General features: G+C 52.9%; 2 protein-coding genes across 6 annotated transcripts; one reads left to right on the top strand and one right to left on the bottom strand.

Annotated features, from left to right (window-relative positions):
- The first annotated feature begins 32 nt into the window (after positions 1-32).
- CTSA (cathepsin A) lies at positions 33-7,517 on the top strand. Of its 3 annotated transcripts, none has more exons than XM_050806511.1 (15): positions 33-113; positions 303-484; positions 639-750; positions 996-1,046; positions 1,130-1,216; positions 1,455-1,610; positions 1,948-2,039; positions 2,719-2,803; positions 3,380-3,471; positions 3,550-3,628; positions 3,721-3,860; positions 5,662-5,737; positions 6,411-6,500; positions 6,698-6,802; positions 7,061-7,517. In XM_050806511.1, exons 1-15 carry the CDS (start codon positions 60-62, stop codon positions 7,142-7,144), a joined length of 1,485 nt encoding a protein of 494 aa, XP_050662468.1. In that variant the 5' UTR covers positions 33-59; the 3' UTR covers positions 7,145-7,517. The 3 variants fall into 3 exon arrangements, with proteins under 3 accessions (XP_050662468.1, XP_050662470.1, XP_050662469.1); XM_050806513.1 differs by having other exon boundaries at positions 69-159; XM_050806512.1 differs by having other exon boundaries at positions 97-183.
- PLTP (phospholipid transfer protein) lies at positions 7,453-21,393 on the bottom strand. Of its 3 annotated transcripts, XM_050806509.1 has the most exons (16): positions 21,110-21,393; positions 20,383-20,493; positions 20,189-20,288; positions 18,985-19,113; positions 18,560-18,715; positions 16,886-16,949; positions 16,737-16,800; positions 15,320-15,411; positions 13,994-14,170; positions 13,852-13,911; positions 11,131-11,295; positions 10,962-11,029; positions 8,529-8,571; positions 8,325-8,388; positions 8,165-8,241; positions 7,453-7,760 (listed from the first exon to the last, which is right to left on the bottom strand). In XM_050806509.1, exons 2-16 carry the CDS (start codon positions 20,480-20,482, stop codon positions 7,638-7,640), a joined length of 1,482 nt encoding a protein of 493 aa, XP_050662466.1. In that variant the 5' UTR covers positions 20,483-20,493; positions 21,110-21,393; the 3' UTR covers positions 7,453-7,637. The 3 variants fall into 3 exon arrangements, with proteins under 3 accessions (XP_050662466.1, XP_050662465.1, XP_050662467.1); XM_050806508.1 differs by lacking the exon at positions 21,110-21,393 and having other exon boundaries at positions 20,383-21,073; XM_050806510.1 differs by lacking the exons at positions 20,189-20,288; positions 20,383-20,493; positions 21,110-21,393 and adding an exon at positions 19,908-20,032.
- Positions 21,394-22,100: the final 707 nt, after the last annotated feature.

The following is a 22,100-nucleotide window of genomic DNA, read 5'->3' as shown; positions in this document are numbered from 1 at the left end:
AGAAGGGGCGGGAGGAAGACTGTCACGTGGCGCCGGAGTTCACGTGACTCGGAGTACACATGACTTCCAGTCCCCGGGCGCCTCCTGGAGAGCAAGGACACGGGGGAGCAGAGGTGAGCTGGCACCGGAGGCTGGAGGGGATCCCCGAGCCCGGGATCGGTGCGCGGTAGAGGAAGCTTGAGGGTGGGAGCTGGCGCTGGGGCCGGGGCTTCCCTCGCGGAGGCGCCGCCAGCTCCTCCCCGGGTGCTGCTTCACAGAAGCGCTGAGGAGCGAGGCAACAGCCCCTCTTCTGCCTCCCGTAGATGATCCGAGCCGCGCCGCCGCTGCCGTTCCTGCTGCTGCTGCTAGTGTCCTGGGCGCCCCGAGGCGAGGCAGCCCCGGACCAGGACGAGATCCAGCGCCTCCCCGGGCTGGCCAAGCAGCCGTCCTTCCGCCAGTACTCCGGCTACCTCAAAGGCTCCGGCTCCAAGCACCTCCACTACTGGTCTGCCGCCCTGCCTCCCGGGCGGGACTGGGAGGAGAGATGACGGATGAGGGGTGGGGGGTAGTTCTGCAGACCCCTGAGGACGCCTGGGAGCCGGGAGGGCCGGAAAGGACCCCTGCAACTGCACCAACACTGCCCTGACACCCCTTCCCAGGTTTGTGGAGTCCCAGAAGGATCCCGAGAACAGCCCTGTGGTGCTTTGGCTCAATGGAGGTCCCGGCTGCAGTTCCCTAGATGGGCTCCTCACAGAGCATGGCCCCTTCCTGGTGAGTGGACAGCAGGGGTAAAGCACAGTTCCTAAAGCAAAAGGCTGGGGAAAGGGAGAAACGGACTTTGTGATTTACCAGAAAGTTTCCTTCCTTCTAAGTCTTGGGATTTTCCTCTATGCCATTGGCTTTGCTGCTTGTACCTCTCAGGGGTTTTGCCCACACGTAAAGTGCCTCTCACGGTGGCCCTTTCCTTCCACCCAGCTGGCCCTTGGGACTTACTCAGCCATCTCTTTCCTCCTCAGGTCCAGCCAGATGGTGTCACCCTGGAGTACAACCCCTATTCTTGGAATCTGGTATAGCTGGAGCTGTGGGTCCTGTGGGGGTGTCTGGGCACTTGGATGGAGTGGCAGTTGACTAATTTTTCCCTCCCTTCTAGATTGCTAATGTGTTATACCTGGAGTCCCCAGCTGGGGTGGGCTTCTCCTACTCTGATGACAAGTTTTATGCAACTAATGACACTGAGGTGAGTCTGGTGCCTGCCCATCTGCCCCAGGCTCCCCAGTCCTCCATCCATGGCATGATGCTGGGAGAGAGAGCATGGCCTTGGAGTCCACTTTTCGCTCTGTCATATGCTTGTGGTATGGTGGCCAGTCACTTCCTCTTACACAGACAGGGTGGGTTGATGTCATTATCTCTGAAGTTCTTTCCAGTTCAAATACCAAAGCTTCCTGATTCCCTCTGTCTTGCTCCCCCATCCCCAGGTCGCCCAGAGCAATTTTGAGGCCCTTCAAGATTTCTTCCACCTCTTTCCGGAGTATAAGAACAACAAACTTTTCCTGACCGGGGAGAGCTATGCTGGCATCTACATCCCCACCCTGGCCGTGCTGGTCATGCAGGACCCCAGCATGAACCTTCAGGTGCAGGGCAGCTGCAGGAGGGAAGGGAGGCACCTTGAGGCTGTGGCCTTGCAGTTAGCAAGGTCAGACTGGTCAACAGCCCCATCCAACCCAGCTCCCTGCATACCCTCCCCACCACCAGCTGCCCTAGGTCTGTCTAGTGTGCCTCCCACAACAGGAAACTCATCTGTCAGGCTGCCAGCTCTGTGCTTTGCATTGAGTGACTTTCCACACCCAACCGCCCCCATAAACCACCCTGGGTTTCAGCTTCCGGATTGCTGAAGGTCTGGGTGTTAGGGTGAGGGAGGCTCCTCCTCTTCGCCCTCCACATGAGCTGAGCGCCCTGGGTGTTTCACAGGGGCTGGCTGTGGGCAATGGACTCTCCTCCTATGAGCAGAATGACAACTCCCTGGTCTACTTTGCCTACTACCATGGCCTTCTGGGGAACAGGTATGGGATAGGGCAATTGGGCAATCTCTAGGGTCACATGATCTCGAGTCTGTCCTCCAGGCACATGATATGACAGGCCCAGCCCAGGTTTATGAGCAGCAGGTGGGTTGCAGAAAGAACACAGTGCTGAAAGGCCAAAGAATAGAGATCAGATTTTTCTTTTTTTTCTTTTTTTTTTTTTGAGACAGAGTCTCACTTTGTCATCCAGGCTAGAGTGCAGTGGCGCGATCTTAGCTCACTGTAACCTCCACCTCCCAGGTTCAAGCAATTCTTGTGCCTCAGCATCCCAAGCAGCTGGGACTACAGGCACGTACCACCACACCTGCTTAATTTTTTTGTATTTTTAGTACAGATGGCATTTTGCTGTTGGCCAGGCTAGACGCGAACTCCTGGCCTCAAATGATCTGTCCGCCTTGGCTTCCCAAAGTGCTGGGATTACAGGCGTGAGCCACGGCGCCCAGCCAGAGATCAGATTTTAAAGGAACTAAGGAGGCCTGTCTGTATGACCCTGGGGCACCTCTTTGGGAGCTAGCTTAGGTGAAGTGCAGACCATACCCTGTGATACCTTTCCTAGTCTCCTAGGGTCAGGGAGGTTGGTGGGAGGTGGGGGTATGCTCGCCTCCTCTGCCCTCCTCTTCCCACCAGAGGCTGATGCACTTTTCACTCTCATCTCCTACAGGCTTTGGTCTTCTCTCCAGACCCACTGCTGCTCTCAAAACAAGTGTAACTTCTATGACAACAAAGACCCGGAATGCGTGGCCAATGTGAGGTTCTGCCGTCACTCTGCATCAGCCCTCCCATCCCTAATCCCAAGAATGGGACCACATTCCCTCCTTGGGGACTCCTTGTTCTCCATCCCTCATTGCCTTCTTGCACCTTTAAGCAATAGTGTTCTCTGGGACATGTGTCTAAGTGTGTATTCCCACCACCACCTCCTATGGCGGCAAATCCCATAACCTGTGTGAGGGAGAAAGGACTTCTTCACATTTATCAAACACCTGCAGTGTGGCGGGCACTGTGCTGAACTGTGTCTATGTAGATTACTTAAGCTTCAAGATTCCCCCTCAAATGAGATCGTACTACCCACATTTTCCAGATAAGGAAACCTGAGGGCCATGAATTTTGAAATCACTGTCTGAAGTCAGTGTTGGGAGGCAGTGATGCTAGGATTTGGACCTAGGGCTGGGAAGATTCCTGCCACTGAGCCTCAGTTTCCCTACCTGTGAAAAAAAAGTGGGTGAAGAGGTGAAATTCAAGAGCAATAAATCTTGGGACAACTTGGTGGGGTTGTGGAGAGGCTAGGGATCTGTAAAGCATGGTGGCTCGGTGTATCATTGCAGCTTCAGGAAGTGGCCCGCATCGTGGGCAACTCTGGCCTCAACATCTACAACCTCTATGCCCCTTGTGCTGGAGGGGTGCCCAGCCATTTTAGGTAGGTGCTGCTGGGTGCCCCTGGGGCCAACCCCAGCCCCATCTGGAGGCTCCACCCATCCCCCCACCTCACATGCAGGTATGAGAAGGACACTGTTGTGGTCCAGGATTTGGGCAACATCTTCACTCGCCTGCCACTCAAGCGGACGTGGCATCAGGTGTGCAAGGGCGTGGGCTTCCTCCTGGTGAGGTGGGGACGGGGGCAGGGGCAGGGAAGCAGAGGCCCTGACCCTCTGTGTGTGCCCTCCAGGCATTGCTGCGCTCAGGGGACAAAGTGCGCATGGACCCCCCCTGCACCAACACGACAGCTGCTTCCACCTACCTCAACAACCCGTACGTGCGGAAGGCCCTCCACATCCCGGAACAGCTGCCGCAATGGGACATGTGCAAGTGAGGCTCTGTGGCCACCTGTGACTGGGGGTGGTGGGTTGCTGGGGCTTGTGGGCACCAGCAGGTTCCCAGGGATCTTCTGTGTAGGGTTTCTTGATGAGATGAGCTGTACAGGATGTTTAACATCCATCCCTGACCCCTCAGTGGATTGACAGCCAATTCTTTTTTCTTTTTTAAATGTTAAATGTTTTTGTTTGAGACAAGGTCTCACTCACTCTGTCACCTAGGCTGGAGTGCAGTGGCGTGATCACAGCTCACTGCAGCCTCGAACTCGTGGGCTCAAGCAATCCTCCCACCTCCCCTGTTGCTGGGACTACAGACGCACACCACCACCCCCGGCTAATGTTTGTATTTTTTTGTAGAGATGGTGTTTTACCATATTGCCCAGGCTGGTTTCGACTCTGGGGCTCAAGTGATCCACCCACCTCAGCCTCCCAAAGTACTGGCATTACAGGCTTGAGCCACCCAGCCCAGCCCCAATTCATTACGTAGCCACATTGGTTGTTGTTTCACAGTTCACTACAGCCTCAACCTCCTAGCTCAAGCGATCCTCCGACCTTAGTCTCCTGAGTAGCTGGGTCTACAGGCACATGCCACCATTCTGGGCTAAGTTTTTAAAAAATTTTTTGTAGAGACAGGGTCTCACTATGTCGTCCAGGTTGGTCTTGAACTCTTGGTCTCAAGCAATCCTCCCTCCTTGGCCTCCCAAAGTGCTGAGATTACCCACCCAGCCACCACATTGGTTAATAACTATTACTTCTGACCTGGCGCAGTGGCTCATGCCTGTTATCCCAGCACTCTGGGAGGCTGAGGTGGGCGGATCACCTGAGGTTAGGAGTTCGAGACCAGCCTGGCCAACATGGTAAAACCCCATCTCTACTAAAAATACACAATTAGTCAGGTGTGGTGGTGGGTGCCTGTAATCCTAGCTATTCAGGGGGCTGAGGGAGGAGAATCACTTGAACCCGGGAGGTGGAGGTCGCAGTGAGCCAAGATCATGCTACTGCACTCCAGCCTGGGCAACAAGAGTGAAACTCCATCTCAAACAACAACAACAAACTATTACTTCCATGTCCAATCTCCTGTGAGCCCCCCACCACCGCAAGTAAAAGGGTGACACTGGGCCCATCTGGGGCTGCTCAGGTCCATTTTGATTGGTCAGTGCTCACACTCTACCTTGTTATATGTTGTGACTCTCACACCTGCTGGCCCCTAGACACTAAATGCCAGATGCATCCCAGTCCCTGTAACAACCAAAACGTGTCCCTGTAGGTGTTTTTTTGTTTTTTTGGTTTTTTTTTTTTTTTTTTTGAGATGGAGTAACTTACTCTGTTGCCCAGGCTGGAGTGCAGTGGTGCAATCTTGCTCACTGCAACCTCTGCCTCCCGCCTCCCTGCCTCAGCCTTCTGAGTAGCTGGGATTACAGGCATGCACCACCATGCCTGGCTAATTTTTGTATTTTTTTTTAGTAGAGATGGGTTTTCACCATGTTGGTCAGGCTGGTCTCGAACTCCTGGCCTTGTGATCCACTCACCTCGGTCTCCCAAAGTGCTGGGATTACAGGTGTGAGCCACCGCACCTGGCATCCCTGTACATTTCTAAATGGGGATGAGTTGAGGCTCTCTGAATCCCAGCCCATCATCCAGGTCAGTCCTAGAGAGGTGGCCCCCCAAAAAGAGGAGTGGAACCCAGCTGTCTGCTTTCTGGGTTGGAGCTTGGAGATAGGAGAGAAGGTCTGATCTGTTGACTACTTTTCTCCCCTACCTGGTCTTCCTGGGGCCTGCGCGTATGTTCCCGGCAGCTTTCTGGTAAACTTACAGTACCGCCGTCTCTACCGAAGCATGAACTCCCAGTATCTGAAGCTGCTTAGTTCACAGGTGAGTGGGGACAGCACAGCTGGATCCACCAGCAGCCTTAGGACCCCAGAGTAGCACAGCAAGCTGGGGACCCTTTAGACTTCCTGTCAGGACAAGGGAAGCTGAAACTCCAAAAGGTGAAGCCCAGGGTACTGTGACTGGTGGGGTCAGAATTTGAACCTGGGTTTGTCCCCACCCATGCTGCACTGCTATAGGAGGCCAAGTGGTCTGGATCAGCCAAGGAGCCTTAAGGGTGAGAAGAGCTTCATTCATGCCAAAAATGGGCTAGCTGAGGTCCAGGGTGGGAGGAGACCTTGTCCAAGGTGATATAGGAGGCACTGGCAGAGCCAGGTTAGGACCGGGTTCTGTCCAGCACAGTGGTTCATAGCATGGGCTCTGGAGTCACATGGCCTGGGTGCAAGTCCCTGTACTAGACACATAATCTTGGGCAAATTTCTTAAATATGAGCCTCAGGTTCCCCATCTGTAAAATGGGGATAATGGTATCTACCTCATAGGTAAAACATTTAGTAGAATACTGGACATGCAGTAAGTCATCAGAAAACATGAGAATTCCCTGGTTCGTGCTATCTGGCTCGGCCCCTTGAATTCCCTGAGGGGTAGACCTTGAACTAGGGAAGGGCTAAAGCCTGGGCTTGTTCCACACCACTCATTTTCACCCCGTCCTGCTTTAGAAATACCAGATCCTGTTATATAATGGAGATGTAGACATGGCCTGCAATTTCATGGGGGATGAGTGGTTTGTGGATTCCCTCAACCAGAAGGTAAGACAGAGATTCCTGGCCCTGGATAGGGGCTGCTGTGGAGGATCAGAGGCGGGTATGCCTGGGAGTGGCTGGCTGGCTACCTGGCTCTGGTCCACAGAGGGCAAGTGTGGAGGAATTCCCAGCCCTAAGGTCTTGCTGGTAGCTGTGAGCAAGGATGCAGCTGCTGTAGGCTGATGTCTTTCCTGATGGGGCAGATGGAGGTGCAGCGCCGGCCCTGGTTAGTGAAGTATGGGGACAGCGGGGAGCAGATTGCCGGTTTCGTGAAGGAGTTCTCCCACATCGCCTTTCTCACGATCAAGGTAGGGACTGGGCCTGCTGAGGGATAACTGGGCCGGAGGCGAAGGAGCAGGACCCACCCGTCCTTTCCCTCTGGCTGCCTTTTAGGCTGGGTCATGGGTCACCATCTGGCCCCTGTATGGGCAAGCTTTTTTAGAGAGGAGTGGGGAAGGTTCTGGGAAGAATAAAGGGCTTGGGATGAAGGAATTCCCCACGGGTGAGCAGTTATATGGGGAGGAGGGAATGGTGGGGGTCAGGAGCTCACGAACATTGCTCCTCAGGGCGCCGGCCACATGGTTCCCACCGACAAGCCCCTCGCTGCCTTCACCATGTTCTCCCGCTTCCTGAACAAGCAGCCATACTGAAGACCACAGCAACCAGCTCCACGGCCTGATGCAGCCCCTCCCAGCCACTCCTGCTAGGAGAGTCTTCTTCTAAGCAAAGTGCCCCTACAGGCCAGGTTCTGCCTTCAGGACTGCCCCCTTCCCACAGCCCTGTGCATCCCAGACTGGGCCAGGGTCTCCCACAGACAGCCTGGGGGCAAGTGAGCACTTTATTCCCATAACAGTTCCTGAATGGGGTGGCCTGGCCCCCTCTCTGCTTAAAGAATGCCCTTTACGATGCACTGATCCCATCCCAGGAACCCAACAGAGCTCAGGACAGCCCACAGGGAGGTGGTGGACGGACTATAATTGATGGATTGACTGATTATGGAATTAAATTGGGTACGGCTTCAAACCCCGTCTTCTCTGTGGCACTGGGGGTTAGAGGGGGCACTACAGGCTATGAATGTGGGAAAAGAGGGGCTGAGAGGAGTTGGAGTCCTGAATGACAGCTGCCAGCGTGGGGGTTGGGGGCTCACACAGCTGCTGTGGAGGGTGTGGGGGCAGTGGACGCCCCGATGTCGGCAGGCCGGTTCTTCTCAATCACCTCTCGCAGCCCTTTGGCAAAGTGGAGATCAGCCCCGATGGTGAGGAAGCCCTGTGTGGGGGACAGGGGAGCCTCATTTATTCATTCAGTTACTGAGGCCAGCGTTTAGAGATCAAGAGACAGAGTCTTTGTCTTTCAGGGACTCAATCTAATGGATAATTCCATGTCAAGGTGCTAAAATGAGGTTGTAGGAGTGTAGACTATGGGTGTCAAGGAGGGCTTCTTGGAGAAGGGTGACCTCTGAGCTAAGACCTGAACGGTTAGTAGGTATTGGGATGGGAGAAGAGTGCTCCAAGGAGGAGTCACCGTGTGTGCAAAGGCTTTTAGGAGTCTAAGATTAAAACGGGAGGGGACGGCTGGTAATGGGGGAGCTGGGGTCAGGTAGTGGAGGGCACTGGGGAACTATAGAGAGAGGGGAAGGCCCTGCCCTCCTTCCCCATCCTGCCCCTACTCACCGCATGGTTCGTCACCACTTCACGCACAAAGTTGATGCCCTCAGGTAGTGGGATCTGCACCCCACGCCAGGTCCGCTCTGTGGGTGGGAGCACCCCGCTCAGTCTGGGCCCGCCCAGTTCACCCCTCCTTTCTTCCTCCGTCCTCACACCCCAGCCTTACCGTTGAGCATGGGCATCACCCCGATCTGCAGCATGGTCTTCAGAGGGGCCTGTAAGGGGATCAGCTGGGGGGGCAAGAGGGGAAACAGGGCAGCCAGTCAGGGGTGGGTTTAGTTGCCCATGGGTGAGCAGTTATATGAGGAGGGAATGGTGAGGGTCAGGATCTCACGAACCCAGCCCAGCCTACCCACCCTTCCCCACTCACAGCCAGCGACTCCAGTGCAGAATGGTTGGAATAGATTCGGAACCTGCGGGAGAGAAAGAAGCCCTGTGGGCAGGAAGCCTGGAAGCTCCCCTTCCTCAGACCACCCAGGCCTACCTGCCAGAGGTGCCTGAGTTGCAGGCTCAGATGCCCCACGTAGGCACCTTTCCAGGTGCTACAACTTTCCAAGTATCCTCGGGCCAGTTATGGCTGCCACTTGGGTTTCCTTTTCTCCAAGGCTGCTACTTTTTATTTATTGAGCACTTCTAATGTGCCAGACTTCTGCTGGTAGCTTTGCAGGTGTTATTTATTTTATGTAACAAAACTCACATTGCTTAGTTCCTGTCAGACACTAAGCGTATTTATTTTCTTTTTTTCTTTTTATTTATTTTTGAGACAGCGTCTCACTGTGTTGCCCAGGCTGGAGGGCAGTGGTGCAGTTTAACTCGCAGTGGCTTTGACCTCCAGGGCTCAAGTCAGCCTCCCACCTCAGGCTCCCAAGTAGCTGGGACCGCAGGCGTGCATCACCATGACTGGCTAACTTGTAAATTTTTTTGTGGAGACGGGATCTCACTTTGTAGCTCCGGCTGGTATCGAACTCCTGGCCTCAAGTGATCTACCTGCCTTGGTCTCCCAAAGTGTTGAGATCACAGGTGTGAGCCACTGCACTCAGCCAACGTGTTTAAAAAGTTAATATTAGTAGGTTGGGCGCGGTCGCTCGTGCCTGTAATCCCAGCATTTTGGGAGGCCGAGGCGGGTGGATCACAAGGTCAGGAGATCAAGACCATCCTGGCTAACATAGTGAAACCCTGTCTCTACTAAAAAATACAACAAAAATTAGCCGGGTGTGGTGGTGGGCGCCTGTAGTCCCAGCTACTCGGGAGGCTGAGGCAGGAGAATGGCGTGAACCCGGGAGGCGGAGCTTGTAGTGAGCCGAGATTGCACCACTGCACTCCAGCCTGGGCGACAGAGCGAGACTCTGTCTCAAAAAAAAAGAAAAAAAAAAGGTAATATTAGTAAACTGTTTTAAAATACAGTACCAACTGGTTCAGTCCTCATAACAAGCCTAAGGAGTGGGCACTATTACGATTTGTACTTTATAGATGAGGAAAATGAGGCCCCACAAGGTTACGTAATTTGCCTGAAGTCACACAGCTGGGAAGTGTCAGAACTTGCCTCTAAAATCTAGGGTCCTAACCTACATTATCTCCTTTAACCTTAGAACAGCACTGTCCAGTCAGATTTTCTATAAAATGTTTTGTATCTGCATTGTCCACTGTGGTAGTCACTAGCCACATGTGGCTAATGAAATGTGGCTTAGTACAACTGAAAAACTTTAATTATAATTAATTTAAATGTAAATAGTCACATGTGGTTAGTATCTACCATATTGGACAGCACAGCCCTAAAAGGCAGACGCTACTTTTACCTGTATTAAACACATGGAGAAAATGAGGCCTAGAAAGACAAAATGGGCTGGGTGCGGTGGCTCATGGCTATAATCCCAGCACTTTGGGAGGCTGAGGTGGGACAATCACTTGAGCCCCAAGAATTGGAGACCAGCCTGGGCAACAAAGTGAGACCCTGTCTCTACAAAAAATAAAATAGTCAGCCATGGTGGTGCATGCATGTAGTCCCAGTTACTCGGGAGGCTGAGGCTGGAGGATTACTTGAACCCAGGAGGTCAAGGCTGCAGTCAGCTATTATTGCAACACTGCACTCCAGCCTGGGCAACAGAGTGAGACTCCGTCTCAAAAATAAATAAATACAATAAAAATAAAATAAGGCCGAGCGCAGTGGCTCATACCTATAATCCCAGCACTTTGGGAGGCCGGGGCAGGTGAATCACCTAAGGTCAGGAGTTCGAGACCAGCCTGACCAACATGATGAAACCCCATCTCTACTAAAAATGCAAAAATTAGCCGGGCGTGGTGGCGCACACTTGTAATCCCAGCTACTCAGGAAGCGGAGGCAGGAGAATTGCCTAAACCTGGGAGGCAGAGGTTGCAGTGAGCCAAGATCACGCTATTGCACTCCAGCCTGGGCAACAAGAGCGAAACTCCTCAAAAAAAAAACAATAAAATAAAATAACATTTTTCAAAAAGAAAGATAAAATGGCCTCAAGGTCACAAAGCCGTGTTGTGCTGAGGTTTTTGTCAAAACCCATGTTCTGATCTTTGCTGTGTGACTGTGGGCATGTTATTTAACATTGCTGGACCCATTTGTTCATCTCTCATAATACCTGCCCTGCCTGCCTCTGGGACATGTGAGAATGCAGAGGAGTTAGATTTTACCAAAGCACTTTAGCATGCATTAACAAAGATAGACCCCAGCTCTCAGTGACTTATAGGTATGAACGAATTTTAACTCAACATCCCTGTGGACAGGTGTGATAGTCCTCAAGACACTGAGGTGCAGGGAGGTGCGCCTGCATACCTGCGCAGGTCCAGCTGTGTGCGCAGGGCCTTCCCCCGGAGAGCCATCTTGGCGCTGAGACGGGCGTCCTGCAGGAACATGGGGAGGAGGATGTTACCCAGAAGGTCAGTAACCCACAGTCCATTTTTCCCTGACCCCCAGCTAGCAGCCCCCACTCCAGGACCCATACCATAGTCATGCTGGACAGCTGGACCTCAGGCTTGTCGGGTGGGACCAGGGCGATGGTGACGCTAGCAGTGACAGAGACGGTGGTGCCAGAGGGCTTGATGGTGCAGCGTGGTGGGGCCAGGACCCGCAGCTCCAGCTTCAGTGGGGAGTCAATCACTGCTGGGCTCTGGGGGATGAGCAGCAGGGGCGGGTCAAGTCCCTGCCGTTTCCTGTGGAGCCCCCAGGGAAGAAGAGGACGAAGGCAGGTGCAGCTTCTGCCTCTGGGGACTCTCATATTGCAAATACAGAGACAGCTCTGGCTTCCAAAACCCTCAAATCTGCATCTAGCCTTCATGCTATTGCCACACAAAGAAACAGCAATGTATTCTTCTCTTTCTGCTTCCTAAATATATCTCAATATTCAGGCCCATCACCAATCCAGACTCTTCGTGGATGTCCTTTTTGCATTAGTATCTCTGCCCCTTGCCATGTCTTCTGTTTTGGATACGGAGTCTCACTCTGTTGCCCAGGCTGGAGTGCAGTGGCACGATATCGGCTCACTGCAACTCTGTCTCCCAGGTTCAGGCGATTCTCCCGCCTCAGTCTCCCAAGTAGCTGGGATTACAGGCGCCTGCCGCCATGCCCAGCTAAGTTTTGTATTTTTAGCAGAAACGGGGTTTCACCACGTTGGCCAGGCTGGTCTCGAACTCCTGACTTCAGGTGATTCACCCACTTCGGCCTCCCAAAGTGTTGGGATTACAGGCATGAGCCACCATGCCCAGACCACTTGCCATATTTTTGCTTTCTCTCTCCTTTCTTTTTTTTTTTTTTTTTTTTTTTTTTTTTTTGAGACAGAGTCTCTGTCGCCCAGGCTGGAGTGCAGTGCCATGATCATGGCTCACTGCAGCCTCAACCTCCTCAGCTCAAGTGATCCTGCCACATCAGCCTCCTGAACAGCTGAGACCACAGGTTCATGCCACCATGCCAGGCTTATTTTTGTATTTGTATTTTGTTTTTGTTTTTGCTTTTGTTTTTTTGTAGAGATGGGGTTTGGCCATGTTGCCCATGCTGGTCTCAAACTCCTGGGCTCAAGCGATCTGCCGGCTTCAGCCTCCCAGAGTGTTGGGATTACAGGCGTGAGCCACCATGCCTGGCCATATCTTCTTTCTCTAAACTGCTATGCTTTCTTCTATAGGCAGTGAAGGAATACTATAAGATGCAACTTGCCTAATCTTCACCAAACATGATTCTAAACACTGTATATGTGTTGGCTCCTTTAAACCTCACAAGGACCGGGCACGGTGGCTCACGCCTGTAATACCAGCACTTTGGGAGGCCGAGGCGGGCAGATCACAAGGTCAGGAGATCAAGACCACGGTGAAACCCCGTCTCTACTAAAAATACAAAAAATTAGCCAGGCATGGTGGCGGGCACCTGTAGTCCCAGCTACTGGGGAGGCTGAGGTGTGAACCCGGGAGGTGGAGCTTGCAGGAAGTCGAGATCACGCCATTGCACTCCAGCCTGGGTGACAGAGAGAGACTCCATTTCACAAAAAACAAAACAAAACAAAACAAAACTCATAATAACCACGTAAGGCAGATATTACTGCCAATTTTGTTGTTGTTGTTTATTTTTTACAAATTTATTTTTCACAAATTTATTTTTCAGGCTGGGTGTCATGGCAGAGAATTGCTTGAACCCAGGAGGCAGAGGTTGCAGTGAGCCAAGATTGTGCCACTGCACTCCAGCCTGGGTGACAGAGTGAGACTCTGTCCCCCGACCCAAAAAAAAAAGATCTGACTAAAAATTTATTTTTCAATAGAGACAGGGTCTCACTATGTTGCCCAGGCTGGTCTCAAACTCCTGGGCTCAAGCAATTTTCCTACCTTGACCTCTCAAAGTGCTCAGAGTATAGGCATAAGCCATCATGCCCAGCCATATCCCCATTTCTGAGATGGGAAAATTGAGGCACAGAGAGGTTAAGTAACTTGTAGAGGTTATGCAGTCATTCAGTTTCAGAACTAGGCTTGAAGCCCAGGCAGTCTGACAATAGAGACCCTGCCCTTAATTTCTTAGCCATGAATTTGATGATGATAATGACTGAATTATTTCTTCTAAAATTTGTAATTTTGCTGGGCGCAGTGGCTCACACCTGTAATCCCAGCACTTTGGGAGGCCAAGATGGGTGACCACTTGAGCCCAGGAGTTCAAGACCAGCCTGAGCAACATGATGAAACCCTGTCTCAACAAAATTTTAAAAATTAGTGGGGCGTGGTAGCACAAGCCTGTAATTCCAGCTAGTCAAGAGGCTGAAGCAGGAGAACAGCTTGAGCCCTGGGAGGCAGAGGTTGCAGTGAGCCTAGATTGTGCCACTGCATTCCAACTTGGATGACAAAGTGAGACACTGTCTCAAAAAAATAAATAAATAAAATGTGTAACACTCTCCTCCCCAATACACAAATAAACAATAGTATATGTTAATTATTATTAAAGCCCTCACACTTGCAAAGCGTGGGTTCTCGCTAATCCTCACAGCAGCTCTGCGAAGGAGATAGGGCAGGAAGGAGCAGGAAGGGGAAGCCTCCTTCACAGACGGAACAGCCACGACAAGGCGAGGGCGATTGGCCAAAGACAAGAGGCCAGAGCCCTGTCTGAGTGGCTGCCACTGGGGGCCCCGCCTGCACCCCTCCCTGGTCTCACTGGTGTGCAGGTGGCCCTATCCCTGTCCCCCGCCAGCACTCACCAGCAGGACAATGCTCCCAAAGTAGGTGGCCCTCAGCAGTATGTCCAGGTCATGGGGCACCTGGACAGGGGAATCAGGAGTGAGGGAGTGAGCTCTGTCACAGACCCTCTTTTGCCCATCCCACACACAGGCCCTGGCATACCTTGTCCCCCACCAGCGACAGTTGCAGGGCCCCCGCCCGGAAGTAGCTCTCCATGGCAGAGTCGAAGAAGAACTCAGAGAAGGCCACATACACCATCCGCTCCTCCTCCTGCAGCTGGGGCTCCACCGCCCGGTTGGGGAGGCTCCAGTTCCTCTCGGTCAGGGGGAAGAAGGCCCCCTGGGGTGGGGCATTCACGGTCAGGGTCAAGGCAGACTGGCCTGGCACCTGGACTGACAGCAGGTGTCTCCCAGCCCTGTGCTAGGCACTGTGGGGAGACAGTGGGAACCCAGCTGCTGTTCTTGGGGCACTCACAAGCACATCTCTTAAAAGGCATTGAAAGGAGGACACCTGCTATCAGGGGGCGAGCCCGTCACACTGGAAGAGGGAGGGTCAGGAAAGGTTTCATGGAAGAGGTGGCATCTGAGTGGGTCTTCAAAGCCAGAGGCAGTAACAACAGCTACTATTTACATATAGTGTGCATACTCATGCTTCTGTGCCAAGTACTGTAAGCTCTTCACATAGATCAACTCCTTTACTCTGCATTCACTATGTGTGCTTTCTTACTAGATTATTTCCATTTACGTGTTAGGAAACTGGCCAACTGAAAAGTTATGCTTAGGGCCATGCAGCTAGTCAGTGGCAGAGCTAGGATTTGAACTTCAGGCGTTCTTTTTCTTTTTGTAGAGAAGGAGGTCTCACTATGATGCCCCAGCCGGTCTCAAACTCCTGGGCTCAAGCGATCCTCTGGCCTGGGTCTCCCAAAGTATTGGGATTATAGGCATGAGCCACTGCACCCGACTGATTCTAGCTCCCAAGTCTGCACTCTGAAACTGCTATACTACTCTGGGAGACCAAAGGTAGTGGCTACACACTAGCTATGTGGCCTTGGGCAAGTGATGTCACCTCTATAAGTAAGTCTCCACATTCCTAAAATGAGGATGATGTTAGTACCTGACTCACAGGGTTGTGAGAGAATGAAATGAGATGATTTGTGTAGAAATTTGTGTCCAGCTCCTTCAGGGGAGTTGGGGAAAGACCGTGCATGAGCAAAGGCCCTGAGCTGGGAAGCGAGGGTCCAATTTGGGAAAGAGCAGCTGCAAAGAAACAGGATGAGATATAAAAGGTGGGGCCAGGTAAGATTAACAGGGCTCAAATACCAGACCCAGGAGGCTGAACCTAATTCTGTAGTAATAGGGAGCCATAGCATTCTCAGCAATGAGAGTGGCCTCATCAGAGCTGTGCTTTAGGAAGTAAAATCTCACAACTTAGCGGAGAAAGCGGTCCTGTTAGGAGGTCAGAGGTCATACACCAGCCCGAGCAGCTCACCCGGAAGTCCATGTCCAGGTTGCTGGTGGAAGCCACAGGATCCTTCATGAGGGAATAGTCAATGCCAACAAGCTCATCCACAGAACTGCGCACTGCAGGAAGAGGCTCAAGTCACTCACAGCTGTGTGATGTGGGACAAGGTGCTTAACCTCTCCAGGCTCAGAGTCCCACCCATAAAATGAGGATACATCCCTCGCAGGGTTGTCAGGAGGGTCAAATTAGTTTTATGTGGAAAGCACTTAGGGCCTGCTGTGTAGTAAGTGCCCATTAATGTTAGTTATTATTATTACTACTACCACAGAGGTTTCATCAAATCACTAAAAAGATGGCATGGGGGCGCCACGCACAGTGGCTCACACCTGTAATCCCAGCACTTAGGGAGGCCAAGGCAGGCAGATCACCTGAGGTCAGGCATTCGAGACCAGCCTGGTCCACCATGGTGAAACCCCGTCTCTACTAAAAATACAAAAATTAGCTGGGCGTGGTGGTGGGCGCCTGTAATCCCAGCTACTCGGGAGGCTGAGGCAGGAGAATCGCTTGAATCTGGGAGGTGGAGGTTGTAGGGAGCCAGGATTGCACCACTGTACTCCAGCCTGGGTGACAGAGTGAGACTCCATCTCAAAAAAAAAAAAAAAAAGAAAGAAAAAAAAGATGGCATGGGGTTCCTTTCCCTTGGTTTCTCCTACCTCCTCCTTCTCTTCCCCTGCCTGTGTGTTGGGTGTGATGGGACAATAACTTTGCCCCACAGTAGACAGAGGTCATGGCTTAGAAAAAGGGAATTCATGGCCAGGCACAGTGGCTCATGCCTGTAATCCCAGCACTTTGGGAGGCCAAGGTGGGTGGATCACGAGGTCAGGAGATTGAGACCATCCCGGCCAACGTGGTGAAACCCTGTCTCTACTAAAATACAAAAACTTAGTCGGGCATGGTGGTGCACGCCTGTAGTCCCAGCTACTCGGGATGCCAAGGCAGGGGAATCGCTTGAACCCGGGAGGTGGAGACTGCAGTGAGCTGAGATCGCGCCACTGGACTCCAGCCTGGCAACAGAGTGACTCCATCTCAAAAAAAAAAAAAGGGAAAAAGGGAATTAATGTATTCATGTTAATTGAGCACCTATTAGGTGCTAGGTGATGAAGACAAATGGGACACCAGTGATTAGCACGCACATAATGAGGACCTTGACAACTATTCTCTCAGATAATCCTCACAGTAACTCCAGGAGGAAGCGCTGCCAGGCAAGTGAGGAAACAAGCACTTTGCCCAGAGAGAAATGAGCACTTTACCCAAAATCACACAGCAAGTCAGCTCCAGGGGCCACATTTGAACCCAGGACTGTTTGACAGCAGGGCTTGGAAGGGGCCTGCTCTGAGGTGCTGCATGACAGCTGCACACCTGGCCTCACCCCCAACCAACTCACCAGGCACGGTGTCCAGGAGGGCGTTGAGCAGGACCGTCCCTGCGTGGTAGAGTACGGGGCAGATCTGCGAGGTGGGAGCCAGAGTCAGGGCCTTCTCAAAGTGAGACCAGGCCCACCCTTGCCACCCTGCGACCTGTCACTGCCCACACCTGCTGGTTGAGGAGGAAGCGCATCCCTGAGGTGATGAACGTGGAGAGAAAATCATACACCTTCCTGTGAGGAAAGGAGAGGCCGGGTGAGCCCAGAACCTGCCTCCACCCCAGTCCAGGTCCAGGAGAAATCAGAGACCAGGGAAATAGTGGCAGTGGGATTCCTCAGCATCAGCCTGAATAACAGGTCCTCCACATAGGTTTTCCAAGAACCAGGCCCAAATTCCCTCTCCAGCATAATTCTCAAGACCTCCCGCTGGTCCCATCAGCCAAATGAATCCACCCACATTGCCTCAAACCCGCTCTGAGCATCCCCACATCCATCCGCTTACTGATCCGCTTACAACCCTTCCACCCTCTGCGTTCCTACCCTGTATTTCCCCATCTGAGCTCAGATGCTTCCTCTTCCAGGCAGTCTTCCCAGATTCCTCTCCTCTGAATCCCCAAAGCACTTTCTTAGTCCTTCTCTCCAGGCCCTGATAACAAATGCTTTTTATTCCAGATAGGCTCTGAGCTTCTTCCTGCATCCTCAGGGCCTGGCATACACTTTGATGAATAAATAATACTGACAGTATACCAACACCAGGCAATAATCCATCATCTTCTTTCCCCAACTGTCTTCCAGAACAAGAACAGTATCCCCTTCTCAGCGGCAAAAATAAAAAAATAGGCCAGGCACAGTGGCTCAAACCTGTAATCCCAGCACTTTGGTAGGCCGAGGCAGGCGGACCACCTGAGGTCAGGAGTTTGAGACCAACTTGGCCAATATGGCAAAACCCTGTCTCTACTAAAAATACAGAAAAAGTAGCTGGGCATGGTGGCGCATGCCTGTAGTCCCAGCTACTTGGGAGGCTTAGGCAGGAGAATCACTTGAACCCGGGAGGCAGAGGTTGCAGTGAGCCAAGATTGTGCCACTGCACTCTAGCCTGGTGACAGAACAAGACTCCATCTCAAAAAAAAAAAAGTATTATTTTTGTTATTATTATTTAGAGACACCAATTATTGAGAATCCAGTACATGGCCAGCTGTGCATATTAGTCCTCACAATTACTCTTATCTAAGTGGCCAGCACTTAAATATGCATTTATCATATGCCAGGTGCTGTTCTAAAAATTTTTTTTTTTTTTTGAGATGGAGTCTTGCTCTGTCGCCAGGCCAGAGTGCAGTAGCACAATCTCGGCTCACTGCAACCTCCGCCTCCCGGGTTCAAGTGATTCTCCTACCTCAGCCTCCCATGCAGCTGGGACTACAGGCATGTGCCACCACACTCAGCTAATTTTTGTATTTTTAGTAGAGACAGGGTTTCACCATGTTGGCCAGGATGGCCTCGATCTGTTGACCTCATGACTCGCCCGCCTTGACCTCCCAAATTGCTGGGATTACAGGCGTGAGCCACCGCACCCAGCCTTGTTCTAAATATTTTTACATATACCAACACAAATAATCCTGGCAATGACCTTATAAAATAGGCTTTATCATTATCCCCATGTTACCAATGAGGATATTGAGGCACCGAGCTTCAGCGATGTGGCCAAGTTCACACAGCCAGGAAGTGACAGAGCTGAGCTTTGGACACAGTTGGTCTGATTCCCAAGCCTGTGCACTTTGCATTGTGCTAGGCAGATGAGCTGTGGGGCTCAAAAGGGGTAAGCTGGGGTTGGGGCTGGGGCTTACTTGAAGGTTCCCCCGAAGGCCGCGTGCATTCTGGAGACAGAGGCCTGGCAGGAGACATTGGACACTTTCATCCGTCCAGCAGGATCCCGGGAGAGCTCCAGACCAGTGCGGATGGACACACCCTCAGCTGAGGCGTTGATGTAGCCACCATCATAGCTGCCAAGGGGGTTAATATTCACTCCAGGTAGGAGCTCAGTTGAGTCTTCAGTGCCCCTTGCATCATGATACCTCCTAATAAGGTTTCACTTCCTTCCACACATCCTACCAAACCCTCCTATCAACTCTTATGAAATGGGTATGCTTGTCCCCATTATACAGATGAAGAAACTTAAACTCAGGAAGGCTAAGGGGGCTGCCCACAGCCCCACAGCACTTCCAGCCCTCCCTACCAACTCTCCACTCCCCTGAGGGTGCTGGGTCCTTACAAGAACCAGTAGAGCAGCTGTCTCCGGAAGCGCAGCCCCAAGGAGGCGTTGGTGATTTGTAGCATCAGCTCCTGCTGTGGCTGGAAATCGAGCTCGGAAGATGTCAGCTGCAGCTCTGTGACCTTCACCCTACGGGAGGCCTCAGGGTCAGATCCAGGGCCAAGAAGAGGGAACTCCCCCCAACCACAGGAAATTTGTCTGCTCCCCTTTCAAGTCCAGGTCTGGGGAAGCGGGAGTGGGTAGAATGAATTCTTCCATTGTCCCTCAAGTACCCAACTTAGACTGGGGTGGCTGAGAGATGAGGTCTTCCCGATGCAGGTGTTAAAAGGGAGCTTCACCCCATCACTTAGAAGTCTTGTTTGTTTGTTTGCCGGGCGTGGTGGCTCATGCCTGTAATCCCAGCACTTTGGGAAGCCGAGGCGGGCAAATCACTTGAGGTCAGGAGTTCGAAAGTCTAACTCTTCACTATGTTGGCACATAGTGAAACCCCTGTCTTTACTAAAAATACAAAACTTAGCAGAGCGTGGTGGCACGCGCCTGTAGTCATAGCTACTCGGGAGGCCAAGGCAGGAGAATCACTTGAGCTGGGGATGCGGAAGTCGCAGTGAGCCAAGATCGCGCCACTGCACTCCAGCCTGGGCAACAGAGCAAGACTCCCTCTCAGAAAAAAAAAAAAAAAAAAAAGTCTTGTTTGCTTGCACCCCCTCCCCTCCCACACCCTGGGGTTCCCTCACCCGGTCTTTTAATGGAGTCCATTCACTTTGCCTCCATCACCTAAGCTCCGCCCTCATATCTCAATTCCCTTATTCCCCCTCCCTCATCCTAAACCATACTTAGAGTCTTCAGTTCCCCCACCCCTCCCATTATCTCCACCCGGTGCCCAAGACTCCACTCTCATCTATTGGCAAGTTCCTTGACTCCACCTTTCTGGTGCTCTTCGGCCACGCCTCACATCTACCGGTCCTGCTTCCTTCCTGGCCCCCTCGACGTTTTCAAAGCCACGCCCATCTGCCCGGTCCCGCCTATGATGGCTGGCTTGGCCTTTATCTTTTCGGCCCCATCCGGTTTCTTAAGTCGTGCCTCATCGATTTGGCCACGCCCCCTCCCACTCAGCCTCCAGTCTCCCGAGACCCCTAGATTTCTTGGGCCCCGCCTCCACCGCCGAGACCCCGCCCCGGATCGCGAGGCCCCGCCCCCCACTTACTCAGAGATGTTGTAGTGGAAGTGGCCTTCTTTGCCCCGCAGGTCCGGAATGGTGATGGTCTCCAGCTCTTGTTCCAGAAAGCGCAGTCCCTCTTGCTTCACTGAGGCAGCAGCGAAACCCTTAGCTCCCGTGCCCACTGGGGCGACCCCAACCCCGTCCGCTCCCGTCCGTCCCTGTCTGCCCCTGCGCCTTACCCAGCTCCAGCGCCTTGGAGGTGACGCGGATCTTGCAGCCTGGGAACTCTGCGTGAGCGCCTGCCAGCAGTGCCAGGAAGAGAGCCCCGAAGAGGGCCATGGCGAGCGGGCCTGGGGGCGGGGTGGGGTCGCAGGAGTTATCTGAGCCGCTTAAACCCATTCCTTGGACGTCCAGCCATAAGTGGGGACTAGCCTGGATCGTGGCCCTCCAGATAACTCTTCGGGGAACTTGGAACCAATAATCTTGCCTCCATTTGGCAGATGTGGAAACTGAGGCTCAGAGAGGCAATGCGACTTGCGTTCTGGCTCCCAGAGGATTTGGGACACGGGGGAGGGGACGTCCCCAGTTCCCTCGTGCTACCGCCGCGTGATGAGTTTGGACCTCCAGGGGACCAGTCCCCACACCCCCAACAACCTCCCCTTTCCTTTAGCGGTGGGCTCGCGCAGGCTTGCACGTTGCCACGGCAACGACAGCACGCGCATTCCTGGAGGGTGGCTTGCGGTCTCCTAGGCCTCGCGCCCGGGGAGGAGACGAGGTGGCCGACCAGACCGTGGGCTCCCGGGTCTCCCGGCTCCCTCAGGTCCTAAATCTCTCCCGTTAGAGAGTCTGCCTGGAGCCCCCCATGTTAGCGTTCTCCTTCATCGGCTCTCCTCCCCACCCCGGCTTCAGTGCACCACGCGGCTCGGCGAGGGACTGTGGACGGGATGGGGACGCGCCCCAACTCACTCAGCGGTGGAGCTGGGGGACGGCGCGGTCACGTGGGGTGGCGGGCAGCTCAAGGTATCCGGGCGACGGGGTCTGGCGGGCAGGGCTGTTCCAGCCGCCTTTATAAAGCCGGGCCTCCCCGACCCCTCCTCCTCCTCTCTGCAGCTCTCCCCTCCTCCCTTGGGGGCTGGGAGGGGACGGGGCGGGACGCTGGCAGCCAGGAGAGTGGAAAAGGCTGTACAGAGCCCCGTGACAAGTCCGGCCGCTGTCTGGACAAGTGGGGGACCCAAGCCCAGGGAGAGGGAAGGAAGTGCAGGAGCCCTCCCATTCAGCCCCAACAATCCCGCTTTGCTGGGACCTCGGTTCAAATTACAATTACCCATGTCTTCCTGCAGGATCTTGGGCAAGTCACTTCACTTGGGTCACTGACCCTCAGTTTCTTCCTTCAGCGAAATGTGCACGATGATAGGAACTACCTCTTGAGCCTTTATTGCAACCAGGTCCAGGCACAAAGTCAAGGAATATTTTTTCCTTCCCTGCCACCCACAATCATCTCAGGACCTCCTTGCCTGGCTTTGCTATGGGCCCCCCTACCTGTCTCTGTGTCACCATCTGGGGACCTTAAGGTCCCAGAGACCTTTCCCACTTGGAAAAGCAAGTCTAGGCAAGTGCTGTCAGCCCAGGAACATACCACACCGGCTGAAATCACTCCAGAGGGAGGTCTGCCATTTCTTATGGCTGGTGGATTTTTTTTTTTTTTTTTTTTTTTTGAGGTGGAGTCTCACTCTGCCACCCAGGCTGGAGTGCAGTGGCATGATCTCGGCTCACTGCAACCTCCACCTCCTGGGTCCAAGCAATTCTCTTGTCTCAGCCTCCTGAGTAGCTGGGACTATAGGTGCCCACCACCACTCCCGCCTAATTTTTGTATTTTTAGAAGAGATGAGGTTTCACCATATTGGTCAGGTTGATCTCCAACTCCTGATCTCAGATAATCCATTGGTGGATTTTTTAA

The sequence above is a fragment of the Macaca thibetana genome, chromosome 10 (assembly GCF_024542745.1).
Source record: "Macaca thibetana thibetana isolate TM-01 chromosome 10, ASM2454274v1, whole genome shotgun sequence".
Lineage (NCBI taxonomy): Eukaryota > Metazoa > Chordata > Mammalia > Primates > Cercopithecidae > Macaca > Macaca thibetana.
Note: the sequence above shows the minus strand (reverse complement) of the source record. Positions and strands in the feature narration are given on the sequence as shown.